This window comes from Hemitrygon akajei, chromosome 27, assembly GCF_048418815.1.
Source record: "Hemitrygon akajei chromosome 27, sHemAka1.3, whole genome shotgun sequence".
In the NCBI taxonomy this organism is placed as follows: Eukaryota; Metazoa; Chordata; class Chondrichthyes; order Myliobatiformes; family Dasyatidae; genus Hemitrygon; species Hemitrygon akajei.
In genome coordinates, this window is record NC_133150.1 from 3,256,902 (window position 1) to 3,272,978 (window position 16,077).

The following is a 16,077-nucleotide window of genomic DNA, read 5'->3' on the forward strand; positions in this document are numbered from 1 at the left end:
TTGGGTATATACTGTAAGTACCCTACATAGGGTTGCAGACTGAATACTTTGGCAAGGCACTGTATTTCAAAAAAAAAATTGTGAAGAGATCAGTGATAAATGATCACTTCTGATCCTATTTTAAGTTGCTGCTCTGGACAAAACTGTTATTTGAAAAGATTACTTAAAAAGTATAGGAATTTAATTCCAGCCAAAGGACAATATTTTCCTTGAAGGAAGAAGGTTAAAAGGGTGTTTTTTGCTTGAATTGAGTTGGGAAAGTGGAAGCTTTGGCTGTTGTGTTTCAGGTACCGTTCTGGTGGAGGAAAGTCCCAAAATCGTCTGACATTTGAAGAACTTCAAGCATTTGTTAAGCAGCTCTATGGCCTCCCCTGTATCATTGATCAGGCTTCCTTACTAAAGGTATGTTTAGCCCTGGGTGTGCTTTTTAAACTGCTGCTACTTCCTTTAAAACTTAACGCAGCACTAAAATAATTCTATGTATTGTCACTGTAAGATTGGTTCTTAACAAACTAGTATAAAATTGAAAAGTGGATTTCTAATCTCCACAGGAACTTTTAAACTCTGTGGAAGATTTTCAGCTACGCTCTGCAAAAGTTCTTGCTGACGAAGTACCCAATACCTTTGAGCTGCAGCAACTGTTGGATATCAGTTTTGGGTTTGACATCGAACTACCACAGATCCAGTACCTTCGAGAGCACCTAGAGCAGGCCCGGTGGCTTGATGAAGTTCAGTTAGCTTACTCTGCACCTGAGTCTTTTGCTTTGGATGACATGAGGCGGCTGATTGACTCGGGGGTAGGACTAGCACCTCACCCAGCTGTAGAGAAGGCCATGGCTCACCTTCAGGAGCTCCTCACAGTTTCTGAACATTGGGAGGAGAAAGCTCACAATCTGCTGAAATCTAGGTAAGAGAACTAGCAAATTGCACAAAGTTGCAAGCACATCTCTGTCTAGTTCTTCATATTCACAAGAGCGTTTTCTTAACCGTTAAAATTTGTGAGCAAGTGTGGGCACTTTTGTAATCAATGGAATGGAGCAATGTTCGTTAACAGGAAGGTGAATATAAATTACCATATTGGTTTAATGTTTGAGAGATAAATATTTACCAGAGCTACAGTAGAATAGCGGTTAGTGCAACAATATATGGCTATAGGCATTGGATTTGAATTCCAGCGTCATCTGTACGTCTTTCTCTGGGTTCCTTCCACAGTCCAAAGACCTACTGTTTAGTTGGTTATTTGATCATTGTAAATTGTCTGGTGATTAGGCTGGAGTTAAATTAGGGGGAGTTGCTGGGCTTGAAGGGCTGGGAGGGCTTATACTGCTCTGAATTTCTAAATAGAGCCCTTGAAGATCTCCCATTTTTCACAAATAGCAATCACCAGACAAGGAAATCAGTCAGTGCTTATTTGGCATGTGAATACCACCGGCAAAGCCAGCATTTATTACTGATCCCTGATTACCCTGGACAGTGACTGCTCCTTTGAAATTCTCCCACCTAGATAAGCTGTTCCAACAATAGGTTAGAATTATTAATGGTGTACTTTCCAATAGTTGAAGGTGGTAATGTTAGAACATAAAACATAGGAGCAGAATTGGGTCATTCAGCCCATCGAGTGTTCTGCCATTCCATCATGGCTTATTAATTATTCCTCTGCACCCTATTCTCCTGTATCTCCCTGTAATCTTTGATACCTGTCTAATCAAGAACCTGTCAATATCCGCCTTCAATATATCAATAACTTAGCCTCCACCCCTATCTATGGTAGTGAATTTTCCAGATTCACCACTCTCTGGCTGAAGAAATTCTGCCCTATCCATGTTCTAAATGGATATCCTTCTGTTCTGAGGCTGTACCCTCTGATCCTGTTCCCGGTTGTCTGCTTTCTTTGCCCATTAGCGAAGAGATCAAGGTTCTGGGGTGTATTGCTGAAGAAGTATGCAATATTAGCATCATGACAATGTATAATGCAGCAGCTGTGTATCGCTAAAGGGGAAGGTGGGGTTTACTGTTTATTGTGATAGGCAGGATGTCACTTTATACCAGATGGTGTCAGACTTAATCTGTACAGTTTGAATCACACGTACCTCAGCATGCTGTGAGTATTCCATCACAGAAGATCAGTGAAAAACCTTGCCAGCTGAATCTTGCAACACAAAGTAACAGACCTCTTACCGATTATCACATCACAATATGAAGCTGATCCAGTTAAGTTTTAAAATATTGGATGGCTTTGGGGTTAGATTGAATGTTATGAGTTGTTACCCAGACTCTCATTTGGTATAATCTTCACGGTATGGCAGTTATCTACTGTAGCTGTTAACGTTCCAATAGAAGAGCAAGTCTGAACGTTTGTCAAGCCTTCCTGAATCTGTGAGGAATTGCCCAATACAGTTTGCAGCATGTAGATGCCACTGAGACAAAATATAATTATAAGTTCATAACACTTCCTTGAACTAAGCTATTTCAGCAGCCTGTCAAGACTCAAACCAAACTGATGCACTGTGGTTGAATCAAGCCTAGACTGGGTTAGTAAGATATTTCATTTTCCAATGATATTTGAGAACCTGATGGGTTTTAAAAGCAGTATGTTAGTTTCAAGGTTGCCATCATTTGATTTTAGCTCTTTAAATCCAACTTTCTTTGTTTACTGCTACTTGAAGACCCCAGCTTCAGTGCTGGAATTCAGTCTCTGGATAAGTAGTTCACTGCTCTGAATGGAACCCAATAGTTTAAGGCAACAGAGCATGCTAAATTGTCAGTAAGTTTACCTGTTTATACCTTGTGGCATAAGAAAAATAATTGATTCAGCAGAAGATGGTTAGACTTGGGTGGGGGGGGGGGGGTGATGGTAGTGAAGAGGAGCAGCAGTTGCCTGCAACTGAGAAAGGAGACTAAGGCAAGTGAGGTCATCTTCCTCCTTGTATGACTTCAGTCATTGACGGAGCTTCTCACTTCATCACCCTTCCCCATTCACTCACCTTCCCATTCGTCTCCTTCTGGTTTGTACTCCTTTCCTTTCCCCACCCTTCTTATTCTGGCTTTTGTCCCCTCCTTTCCAGTTCTGATGGGGGTGTCTTGGCCCAAAACATTGACAGTTTAGTCCCCTGCTTGACCTACAGAGTTCCTCCCTCCACCCCCACACCTCCACCACCATCCGCCATCATTTAGTTTCATTAGGGCTTCCTATCAAGTGCATTCATACTTAATTCACCTCTGGAATTCAGTAGTATGGCTCTGCTGAATGGTGTGTCAATGCTAAATAGTATTGGTTACTTGTCACCCAAAGTTCCTTCTTATTGTCTCCAATACTGAAAATTGCTGTAAAAGTTAATAGCAGTTGTGCTTGGCTTGGCTGAATGGGCAGACACAGTGCACACATCATTTAATGCAGAAGTGTAAGGTGGTGCATTTTAGTCAGCCATACAGCAAGGAAACGGGCATTTCAGCCCAACTCTTCCATGCTGCCCCATGTATCTTTTGAACTAGGCCCATTGGCTGATATCCCTCTCACCCCTTCCTATTTCCTTGTCTTTTAAATACTGTATTTTTACCATTCCATTTGGCAACCCATTGCTTATAGGTGTCGCCCTCTATGTGGAATGGCAGATAGAACTGAAATTGCAAGAATAGATTAGACAATGAAACTACCTTCTTTAGGGGAGGAATGGCTAAGTGTAAATGTGAAAAAAGTGTGTAAAATGATGAGGGCTCTCAACAGAGTGAATGGTTGGAGTCTCAAACCCTCATGTCATGGAGGGATTGACGACTCAAGGTATAAAACAGAAGGGAATTAATGACATGAGGGAACACTTTATACACACTAGATGCACTGTCTACGGATGTGGGGGAGACAGAAGCCATTGTTCTTCAATAGGTAATTAGTTAATTTTGTGGCTCCCAACCTGGGGACAATTGACTCCTTCCTTAATGCTATTGGTTCATGGCATTAAAAAGAGGTTGGGAACTCCTGGATTAAATGGTGAAATGAATTGTAAGAGTGCAGAGTAAGGGCCATTGAAAATTGAGTAAAGGTTTCTTGAAAATTAATCTGGTAAGTAGTGAATGTAAAATGTAACACCTTGCCAAGTTTAAATAATTTCGAGCATTTTATTTTGACACCAGTTCCCTATTTTGAAGCTTTCCTGGTTGGGAAGTGTAGAGACCGATCACATCGATTCTTCAGATGTGTCTTTGCCCAACAGCTTGTTTGGTCTTGCCTGTACCAAACAAATTGGAGCAGCTGGTAGATAAATGTAATGGGAAGGGATGAATTAAGCTGCTATCCATTTGGGAAGTTTCTTGGGAAGCTGATTCCTAAGAAGGGAGCATGCAAAAAACAGTGCTGAGTTGAAGAGTTTTTCTTGAACATTATCTAGCTGCAGTGCAAGCATACACATTTACCACAGCTGGTAGTGCATAAATAGCAAAATATTTTTGAGGTCCTCAATATAAATAGGATAGCACTATTTCCTTGTAGGGATACTGATTTCCTGGATGCCCTCTAATGTGAATAATTAAGACAGCATCTGATAAACTGATTGTTATCAATTACAAGTGTCCTCTTGTTTTTCAAACGTTTGCTTTACGACACCTTGCTGTTACGAAAGACCTACATTAGTTACCCGTTTTTGCTAACAGAAGGTGTTTTCACTGTTATGAAAAATTGCAGCGCGCGAAAAAGGTAGCGCGCCAACAAAAGCAGTGTGCGTGCCGAGCAGCCAAGCTCCTCCCCCGGAACTGCATTCTAGCCGGCATTGCTTAAACACGTGCCTGTGAGCATCTGTGCTTTATGTCGATTTATTTTGTGCATCCGTTAGCAAGATGAGTTATAAGGTATCGGAAAAAGCCTAAAAGAGCGCATAAGGGTGTTACATTAGACATAATAAGGGTGTAAAACTAGACATAATAAAGCGTTTCAATCGTGGTGAACGAAGTAAGGACATAGTGAGTTTGGCTTGTGCAAGTTGACGAAGATGATGTTGAAGAGGTTTTGGCATCCCGTGACCAAGAACTGACAGATGAAGAGCTGATGAAGAGGAAAGGATAACAATTGAAGCCGAACGCAGTAGTGAACAGCCCAAAAGTGAAGTCATCCAGGAACTGAATGTGAAGCAATTGCATGAGATTTTCGCTGCGATTGACAACGCTGCAATGATTGCAGAAAAGTATGACTTAAATTTTGAAAGAATATGTAGGTTTAGGGCATATTTGCAGGATGGTTTGAGTGCTTACAAAGAACTGTATGATAGAAAAACGCGTAAGGCTAAGCAGTCAAGCATACAGTTGTTTTTCAAGCCTTCCTCATCAGCCACAGTAGACGACGAAACTCGACCTTTGACATCAAGGCAGGCAGACGTAGAAGAAGATGACCTGCCTGTCCTGATGGAAACAGACAACGATGAGATGTCACCCCAGTCTTCTCTACCTCCCACCACTCAAACCTCCGACGACTCAGCCTAACACACCATCAGTGTGCTCACTGTCTTCCCGATTCCGGTAAGTGAAACTACACTGGACGCACATTATTTCTGCTTTATATAGGCTGTGTATTTTTATGTGTTATTTGGTATGATTTGGCAGCTTCATAGCTTACTGGAAAGAGTGCTTGCACCGAGTGTTTTTGCTGTGAGTGCTGCCGAGATCGCTTATGTGAGATTTTCTTTACGGTGGACAGTGCTGCAATAATTGTAGAAAAGTATTCCTACTTGATACAGGCTGTGTATTTATCAGATCATTCCTGCTCTTACTATATGTTACTGTATTTTCAGTTTACATTGTTATTTGGCATGATTTGGTAGGTTATTTTTTGGGTCTGCGAATGCTCACAAATTTTTCCCATATAAATAAATGGTAATTGCTTCTTCACTTTACGACGTTCCGGCTTACGAACCATTTCATAGGAACGCTCTACCTTCGAATAGCGGGGAAAACCTGTAATTTGATTTCAATTCTGAATTTTAAAAACATCAAGATTGAAATGGGTGACTTTGCCAGAATAAATGGAGGGTATGGATTCTTCAACAAGTGTTTTTGGTTCCTACAGGCCACCGTACTCTTTGACAACTCTATCCGCTGCCTTGGAAGAAGTGGAAATAATTCCTGCCTATATCCCCAGTGCTATTGCATTGAAGGAGGCTGTAAAGAAGGCTGAAATCTGGCTTCAGGAAGTGGAGATTTTTCAGGTTATTTATACCAAACTGAAAAATGTTATCTCCTAGCAAAAGAAATGTGTACATATAAACTTCAAACACGAGGAAATCTGCAGATGCTGGAAATTCAAACAACGCACACAAAATGCTGGTGGAACACAGCAGGACGAAGGGTCTTGGCCCGAAACGTCGACGGTGCTTCTCCTTATAGATGCTGCCTGGCCTGCTGTGTTCCACCAGCATTTTGTGTGTGTTGTACATATAAACTTTATGCCTTGCAGGGTGTATCCATGACTATAGTTAATCATTGGCTATTTATGGAGATATGAAAGTTAACAAGTTTCTAGCTACAGTTGTATATGAAAATGGTGAATTTTATATTCCACATTGTAATAATTATACTGAAGAATGGGAGTGCTCCATTTGAGTTTATACAACTGCCTTCATTGTGATCCATACCCAAATCTAGCGTTGGTTAAGTCCTAGTGCCAACATATTTTGTCCTCCGATTGGAATTTGTGGATCATAAGTTCCAACCAAAACTAGGTGCCTACTTAATGAATTTTAAAAATTAGTTTGTTTCTCAATCCATAAACTCCTATAATGGCAAATATAGATTAATACAATTTATACTGAACAGTGCACTTTAAGTTTCTGTTCTTAATCCCATCTCAATGCACCTACCTAGAATATAAAACGTTCATTTATTGTTGATCATACCATAGGACAATATTTTAATGTTTCTGACATTCTGGTGATTTTTTGATATAATTCCAGAGACATCTGTCTGTTTTCAATGAAAGGAGTAAAATAGCCTATCAAGGAATGCAATAGGAGTATTTGAACCACAAAGAGCTAGTTTGACAAAACTTAGAAATTAGCTAAGTAGTGGTTTTGGAATATGATTTCTCTATTGGAATACTGTAGGCAGTATCTTGAAAGAAAAACTCAGTTAACTCCTCACCTGTCTCTGCCATTCTTTCTTCCCTTTCTCCATTGTCCACTCTACTCTCGAACTGATTCCTTCTCCAGCATTTTACCTATCCTATTCACTTAGTCTCACTAGCACCTTCTAGCTTGACCTCCTTCCCATCCCTCAGCTTGAAATGTCAACTGTTTGTTTCCATAGATACCCCTGACCTGCTGAGTTCCTCCAGCTTTTGTGTGTGTTACTTAGTTAACATTGTAAATTGATGCCAGAATTAATAAGGGAAATAAAAAGAGCCGTTTTAAGATGCTGGGAAGGATTGATAAAGCAGTGGGAGATCAGGTCAAGTTAAGTTAAATGTGAAATGTGATTTTTTTTTTGACATGTGTTGCTAATAGCAAGCTTATAGGACTAGCAGATCAGGCTGTTGTCAAATATCCATAAATCCCTCAGTTGCTATGCCAGTTGATATGATTGCTAAGGTGTACCTAGTTCAATTTCATTGTCATTCAACCATGCACTTGTATACAGCTAAACGAAACACTGTTTCTCAGGAGTCAAGGAGCAAAAAGCAATACTTGTAGTCACATACAGCAAATACAGACTCACATGTATACCTCATCAATGCGAATATCTAATCAGCCTAACATATGGCAGAAACTCAGTGCATAAAAGCATGCAGTCATGGTCAAGGTTATGTTGTTGTTTAGACCAAACATCAGAATGGGGAAGAAATGTGATCCAAGTGGCTTTCACCATGAAATGATGGTGCCAGGTGGGGTGATTTGAGTATCTCAGAAACGACTAATCTCTTGGGATTTTCATGCATTAGAGTTTGCAGAAAGTGGTGCAGAGAACAAAAAAAATCCAGCGAACAGCAGTTCTGTTGGTGAAAGTGCCTTCTCAGTGAGAGGAGAATAGCCAGTTATGTTCAAGCTTGACAGGAAGGTGACATAACTCAAATAAACATGCATTTAAGAGTGGTGTGCAGAAGAGCATTTCTGAACATACAACACATTGAACCTTGAAGTGGGTGGACTATAGCAGCAGAAGACCTCAAACTTACACTGGGTGGCCATTTTATTAGGTACAGTAAATAATGGATTTTTATTTAAGCACAGGAGAGAGCATTTATATTAATCTCTTCTCGTACAATGTATGAAATATAGTTGGGGAATAAATCAAAACTCTAGTAAAAATCCATTGTTAAAGATGAATGGTATATTCAATAGCTCCTCTATTTTGGTATTTTGGTGAATTATTTTGGTTCATGCCACTGGAAGCTGTTAATGCACAATAAAGTTTGATTCTCTAATATGGAGGTGAGACTACCTACAGTGGTGCTAGAAAGTTTGTGAACCTTGTATAATTTTCTCAATTTCTGCCCAAGTGTAACCTAAATGTGATCAGATCTTCACACACGTCCTAAAACTAGATAAAGAGAGCCCAATTAAATAAATAACACAAAAACATTGTACTTGTTAATTTATTTATTGAGAAAAATGATCCAGTATTACATGTATTTGTTGGGAAAAGTATTTGAACCTTTGGGGTAATGCCTTCTACAAAAGCTGTTTGGAGTTGGGTGTTCCAATCAATGAGATGAGATTGGAGGTGCAGGTTGTAGAGGTGCCCTGCACTATAAAAAAGACAAAGTCAGGTTATTGACAGCCTGCTCTTCTCAAGAAAGAGCTCTATGTGCATGATGCCTCGATCAAAACAACTTTCAGAGGACTTTAGAAGAAGAATTGTAGAGATGCATCAAATTAGTCCACAATAAGAGAAATTGTCTGCAAATAGAGGAAATGGTACTGTTGCTCCTCTCCCCAGCAGTGGGCATCCTGCAAAGATCACACCAAGCGCACAATGTGCAATGCTGAAGAAGGTGAATTAGAACCCAAGGGTAACAGCAAAAGACCTGCCAAAATCTCTAGAACTTTCTAAAGTCTGTTCACATGCCCACTATAAGAAGAACACTGAACAGGATTGATGTTCATGGAAAGACACCACAGAGGAAACCACTGCTCCCAAAAAAAAAAACAGTGCTCAAGTTTGCAAAAGAGCACCTGGATGTTCTACAGTGCTTCATGGATAATGTTTTGTGGCAGATGAGATAAAAGTTGAACTTTTTGGCTGACATGTACACCACTACATTTGCAGGGAAAGGGGCGCTGCACGCCATCACCAAAACCTCATCTCAAATGTGAAGCATGGTAGAAGGAGCATTGTGGTTTGGGGCTGTTTTACTGCCTCAGGGCCTGGAAAGCTTGCAGTCATTGAGGGAACAATAAATTCAAAATTGTGTCAAGACATTTTACAGGAGAATATCAGGGTAGCATATCAGGGAAGCTTAATAGAAGTTGGATAATGCAACAAGACAATGAAAGGAAAGACAAAAGTAAATCAACAACAGAATGGTTTAAAAAGAAGAAAATTAGTGTATTGGAATGGCTGAGTCAAAGTCCTGAATGTTGTGGCAGGACCTGAAGCAAGCAGCTCATGCAAGGAAGTCAACCCATGTCCTGGAGTTGAAGCAGTTTTGTAAGGAGGAATGACCTAAAATTCCTCCAAGCTGATGTACAGGACTGATCAACAGTTTCCAAAAATGTTTGGCTGAAGTTATTGCTGTACAAGGGGATCAAGCCACTTACTGAAAGCAAAGGTTTAATACTTTTTTCCAACATATACAAAATATTGGATCATTTTTCTCAATAAATAAGTGAACAAGTATACTGTAATATTGTCTGTTAGTTCTTTGTCTAGTTTTAGATCTTGCATAAAGATCTGATCACATTTTAGGTCATATTTATGCAGAGATAGTGAAAATTCTCTTGGATTCACAAACTTTCTAACACCACTGTATGAATTCATTTATTATAATATCTTTTAAGTTTTTTGACATGTACTTTTCAGTACTACCTTCTCGGTATTAGCCACTAAAATGTAAAATATTTGCATTCAGTCCCACCTTTGAGAATTAATAAATTTTGCAAGTTCACTTTTTAACTATATCAGTCTATGCAGGATCATTATTTTCTTTCCTTTGTATCTTTTATTTCTAGAGTTCTGACCAACCTCCCCCATTCGAGACCCTGGTGGAACTTGTGTCACGAGGTCGTGTATTCCCAATACATCTGGATCCACTTCCTCAACTTGAGTCCTTGTTTGAAGATGCTGAGAATTGGAAAGAAAGTACAGCTAAAATATTTCTGACTAACTCTACCTGCTCCCTTTATGAAGTAAGGAGTGGAGAGTATTCTATTCATGTTCTTTTAATACCTTTAATTTCTTTTAACTTAAAATATCTTTTAATTTTAATACTTGAGTATCACTGAAATGGCAATTTGTTTTATTGACATTTCAGGATCCGTGTCAATTGTGAGGCCAGTATTTATTATTGTTATTTTGCCTAATTACCTATGAAGTGATAAGTTGCTGCCTTGAACCATTTCTGGTCAAAGCATTTGGGTATTGGCTATTGGTAGCAGTTTGCAGAATGAAAAACTGAAGTACATTTTCAAATAAAGAATAGTGGCGTACCCATGTGTCTGTTGCTCTCGTCCTCCATTCTTGGTGAAGATTGTGGATTTGAGAGGTGCAAAAGATTGTTGGGCCTACCCACAGGGACTGCTGCATTAATATCCTGGGTTGAGTAACTGATGTGATAACTGCAGCTATTTTCCTTAACAACACTTAACTCTGGTCATTGGAATGGTTACCCTTTGTTGCCTATTTGATGTCTTTTTACCAGAGTTCTTAATGTTTTTGCTCAGGGCAGTGAATCTCCAGAATACCACGGCATAGTCCAAATTGGTAATCTTCCTTTGGTGTCCAACCACTGTAGAGAGCAGTGATCTTAATAAGTTCTTAATCTTATTTTTACCCTGTGCCTCATCCTTCCCATTCAAATCCATTATTTCCAGACTTCTGCCTGACCGTAATCCCATTCTTCATCCTCCAATCTTGTGCTGAATCTCATTGTTAACAAGCTTCTGCAATTGTTTTTCCAGCATTTATTTCCATCATTCACAGCTCCTTGGTGTCCTATTGGCATTAAGCATCACATGTCAAACTTTGTAAACGAATGCTAAGCTGATCTAAATAGTATGGGGAATTGTCTGTTAACTGGCTCTACTTGAGTGGAGAGTGGATAAATCAGGATTAATGATGCTCTGCTCTCAGAATTACTCAGTGGCCACTTTTAGGCTACGTCCACACTACACCGGATAAATCCGTAACCAAAGCCTTTTCTCTTCGTTTTTACCCTCCATCCACACTAAAACGGCATTTTTTGGGATGGAAAAAAATTGGAACACTTTAAATTCGATTTAAAATTAATAGGGGTTATATTGTGTATACAATGCACATAAACCTCTCACCCAGGCACAATATTCTGAGTGTCTCGCATAAAGCTTCCATGCCAGCAAGCACCAGAGCTGTCTACTTGATTTAAGAGTTTGGTCCCGAGTTGCTGTAGATCCAAATCTTCGAAACTCACTGGTTTAACATCACATTTCTGAGATAACATTTGTTATCTCAAAACCAGTAACAGTAGGACACTGTTATCAAATTCTTATTCTGAGGGTTGAACAGCATCCTTTTGCCATTATTACATTGCTGCTAATGAAGTTTTTAATGCTTTGTTAATGTAGGTGCTGTGTCCCAGGTCAGATATTTGTGCAACTGGACTGAAAAAGAGATCCAAGAAATCCAAAGAACATTTTCAGAGTGGAAAAGGGAAAAGTCCAAAGCTGGAAAACGTAAGTTTTCCAATAATGATCATGGTGTTGATGATGTTTAGTGTATAAAGTTAATGATTTCATATTTCAAAGCATGGAAATAGACCCTTCAAACTCAGAAACCAAATAAATTTATTATTAAAGTAGATGTATGTCACCAAATGGGATTCATTTTCTTGTGAGCATTCAAAGTAAATACAAAGAAACACCAGAATCAATGAAAAATGGACAAAGACGGACAAACAACCAATAGGCAAAAGACAACAAATTGTACAAATACAAAGAATTAAAAATATACATGAGCAATAAATAATATTGAGAACATGAGTTGTAAAGGTCTTGAAATTGAATCCATAGATTATGGAATTTGTTCAGTGTTGAGCTGAGTGAAGTTAACCACAGTGGTTCAGGAACACTGAAGGGTAATAATTGTTCAGGAACCCTGATGACAGCAGGTTCAGTCTAGCTGGCCCATTCCCTCCGTGGTGCCCCATGCACGTTGGTCCCATTTACCAGCTTTTGCCATTGATCTAAACCTTTCCAATCCATGCAGCTGCCTTATCCACTTCCTCTGGCAGCTCATTCCACATTGATACCACCCTTTGTATGTAATAAAAAGAATGTTGCTCCTCAAATTCCTATTAAATATTTACCCCCTCACTTAAACTCACTTAAACTATTGCAGAACAAATGAATGTAATTATATCTTTTTACCCCAAAATCCTGCATCTCATTTACAAGGTAGTGTGTTTCTCCTGGCTCAAGAGCTTCTTCTTGCTAGAGCTGTTTAGATAAATTGCTATCAGTTTGATGGAAAAACTTTTAGAATGTTTTTCCATAATACTGATGATATAGAAATCTATACCAAAGGAGCAGGTCTTTTGGCTGACTGTGATGCTAAATTAAACTTGATACCATGTGGTCCGTGATTTCCTTCTCTCTGATTTTCATTATTAGCTGGTGTTTACAGCTTTTTTTGTTCTCTTAGTTCCCACTTCCACTATCATTTTCAGAGATTTGATTTTTATATCTCTGCAATTCTTTCTGAACAGGTTTTCTCCTCGAGGCCCATATATTAACCCCCCTCTGATTTGGAAACTTAGATGTCAGTGTGATTTAATTGAGGATCCTCAGTTTATCAGAGTATTTGCATGTTGAAGTGTGATGTGTGGTGACTTCGGGTCTTTTGGAGTTGTAGATAATAAATCCATTGAACATGGCTGAGGGTCTGCAAAATACTTTAGTACTTTTGCTTCTTTTGCACTGCATCCACTTGAAAAAGTAGATCACTAGCATCTTTCATGTACGTGTGGTACCCAGGAAGATGAGTCTCCTACTTTGTGGTTTCTAATCAGAAAACAAGCAATAGCAGAAATCAGCAAGAGAAAATGCTGGAAATACCCAGCAGCTGAAGTGGCTGAACTATCTTGCTCGTGTACGACTCCTTGTCACCATCTGAGTTTCTGCCAACAGTCGTGTTATCAGTGAATTTATAGATGGTGTCTGAGTTGTGCATATCCATACAGAGAGTAGAGCAGTGGGCTAAGCACACATCATTGAGATACGCTTGTGTTGATTGTCAGCGAGTAGGATATGTTGTTATCAATCGACATTGACTGCCTCTTGATGAGGAAGTCAAGGATCCAGTTTCAGGGGGAGGTACAGAAGCCCAGGTTTTGAAGCTTGTTGGTTAGTACTGAGTAAATGATGGTGTTGAACACCCAAGCTTTAACTATTAAACAGTAGCAACGTATGTATTGCTGTTGTCCAAGCGCTCCAATTTTAAGTGTAGAGTCAATAAGTTTTCCAACTGCTGTAGTCTTCTTGTGAGTTCAGATCCTTGGGCAGGGGTTAATTCTATCCATGACAAAGCTCTCAAAGCATTTCATCACAGTAGATGTGATGGTCACTGAGGCAACTCACCCTGCTCTTTTTGATACCTTTTTGAAGCAACTGGCTGTAACAGTGACAGGTTGAAGATGATATACTCAAAGTTACTTAATCAGTAAATCTGTCCTCCACGTCATTGATGCAGATTGCATTTGCTGCTTTAAATTAAATTTAGAATCAGGATGGGCTAAATAAATTGATTATGCCAAGAATGTTATAGAACAGAACAGTTGCAGCACAGGAATAGGCCCTTTGGCCCACAATGCTGTGCTGAAACAACACTCGTGCTGTTAACATGGTTAATGTATGAGGCAACAGCTTATTACCGTGTGTAAAAATAATTTATTTTTTTAATTTATAGGTAAGATGTTACAATGAAGCCAGACTGAAAGAACTGGAATCCTTTCGTTCCCTCCAAATGTCAAACTCCATGAAGTATCTTTCCGATACAGATTGTTTAGAAGTGAAAGTGTGCATTTGTCAGAAAGGTCCATCTGGCTCCATGCTGCAGTGTGAGCTTTGCATGGACTGGTTTCATAACAATTGTGTCTCTGCAGCTGGTAATTGCCAAGGGGAGGAACCCTGGCTCTGCCCACTGTGTCTACGCTCAGAAAAGCCGTCCTTGGAGAAAATCCTCCCACTCCTCGCAAAGCTACAAGAGATTCCAGTCAGACTGCCAGAGGGTGAAGCACTAAATTATGTTTTTGAGCAAGCTATGAATTGGCAGCAACGGGCAAAGCAGCTTCTCAGCACAAATGAACTGCATTTAGCCCCAATCACCTCACAAGTAGCAACCCAGTGTTGGCCAGGTATTACAAAACAAATGGCCGCTAATGAATTAGAAAAGCGGGTGTCTGAATGCAACTTGCAGGTAAGTCATGACTAAAGCTAATTTCTTTATTTCAAGCATCTCTTTCTCAGAAAAGGAAATGACACTCACTTGTTAGTCCCCAAAGCATGACATCTATATTGAGTTCTTTCTGCCTTCTCAGTTATATCATCCTACAGCAGAATTTAAGTTTAATAATGGTAATGGCTGCACACTTCAATTCTTGCTGTCCTTAATTTTTGAATCAAAATTCAGGATGAAAGACCATATATAATCCATGAAATGATGTTTGGATGTTACCAAAAAGTTTAATACAGCAGATTCTGATTAACTGGGACACATAGGGACCAGTACATTTTGGCTCAATGAAGCAGTTGCCCAAATTATTGAAGTTCCATGGAAATGGGTAAAAAGGTATATTAAAAAATTGTCATTTAATTGAGTAACAAATTGTGTATTTAAATTGAAATAAAGCAAATGAGAACACTAACAAGTACTACTACAGTACTATAAAACTAGTTTCTAATAATGGAGGAATTAATCTATGTATTCTACTAGCAAACACAAGGAAATCTGCAGATGCTGGAAATTCAAACACACACAAAATGTTGGTGGAACACAGCAGGCCAGGCAGCATCTATAAGGAGAAGCACTGTCGACATTTCGGGCCGAGACCCTGACAAAACGTCGACAGTGCTTCTCCTTATAGATGCTGCCTGGCCTGCTGTTGTTCCTCCAGCATTTTGTGTGTGTTGTATGTACTCTACTATGTTCATATGATTGATTGTAAATGAACAAAATCAGTGCAGACACCAAGTGTAGATAATGGACTGCTTTGTGTGATTGCACTTTCCAAATCTTCATTTTCATTGTAGCATTCAAGGTAATTGTTGATTCCTTCAAATTCTTCATAGTTTTCAACTTGTTGAAGTCATGAAATGTTTCATTTTCACTCATTCCATTTCTGGCATCGTGAAGCTGGGATGCTTGAAACTGCTGTGAGCAAAACAGTTCCGACTTGTCTCACTGCTTATTTCTTGTTAAGTATCAGTGACAAAAATCCCTCCTTTTTGAACACAATCACATATAACTGATGCTATTTTAAAAACTGTTCGTTCTAAGCACTGTGGTGTCTTAACAGCCACACAAGTTCACACAACTAACACTATTTAGCAGTTTCCTGTCCCAATTAAGTCCATTAGTGTCCAAATTAATCCTGGCCATTTTCTTAGTTTTTGTTCTTAAGTAAGCGGCTGTCCTGATTAACCAATGGCCAATTAACTGGAATTCTCTCAATTGTAGAGTGGACTCCATTATCTAATCAGCCCCCGGATAGAAAAGGATTTTGTGCCCAGTTTGATTTTTGGAGCATATAAGGAGGCAAACATATTTTCAGCTTCAGGGGAACAATAAGTTTTAAGCAACTTTCTGAAGTAGGGTTGATTAAATGGCAAAATAAAGAATTTTTCTAAAAAAATACAATGGAGCTTATTAAGGCCATACTGGCTCCTATTTCCCTAATCTTCATTTTGCTAT

General features: G+C 39.2%; 1 protein-coding gene across 3 annotated transcripts in view; it reads left to right on the top strand.

Annotated features, from left to right (window-relative positions):
- The window catches only part of LOC140717089 (lysine-specific demethylase 5B-like), a 144,549-nt gene that overhangs the window by 101,802 nt on the left and 26,670 nt on the right, over positions 1 to 16,077 (top strand). For all 3 annotated transcript variants that reach the window (XM_073030277.1, XM_073030275.1, XM_073030276.1), the window contains 6 exons: positions 288 to 402; positions 552 to 907; positions 6,050 to 6,188; positions 10,146 to 10,322; positions 11,736 to 11,843; positions 14,074 to 14,583. In XM_073030277.1, coding sequence (XP_072886378.1) covers positions 288 to 402; positions 552 to 907; positions 6,050 to 6,188; positions 10,146 to 10,322; positions 11,736 to 11,843; positions 14,074 to 14,583 — 1,405 coding nt within the window. The remainder of the gene's footprint in view (positions 1 to 287; positions 403 to 551; positions 908 to 6,049; positions 6,189 to 10,145; positions 10,323 to 11,735; positions 11,844 to 14,073; positions 14,584 to 16,077) is intronic.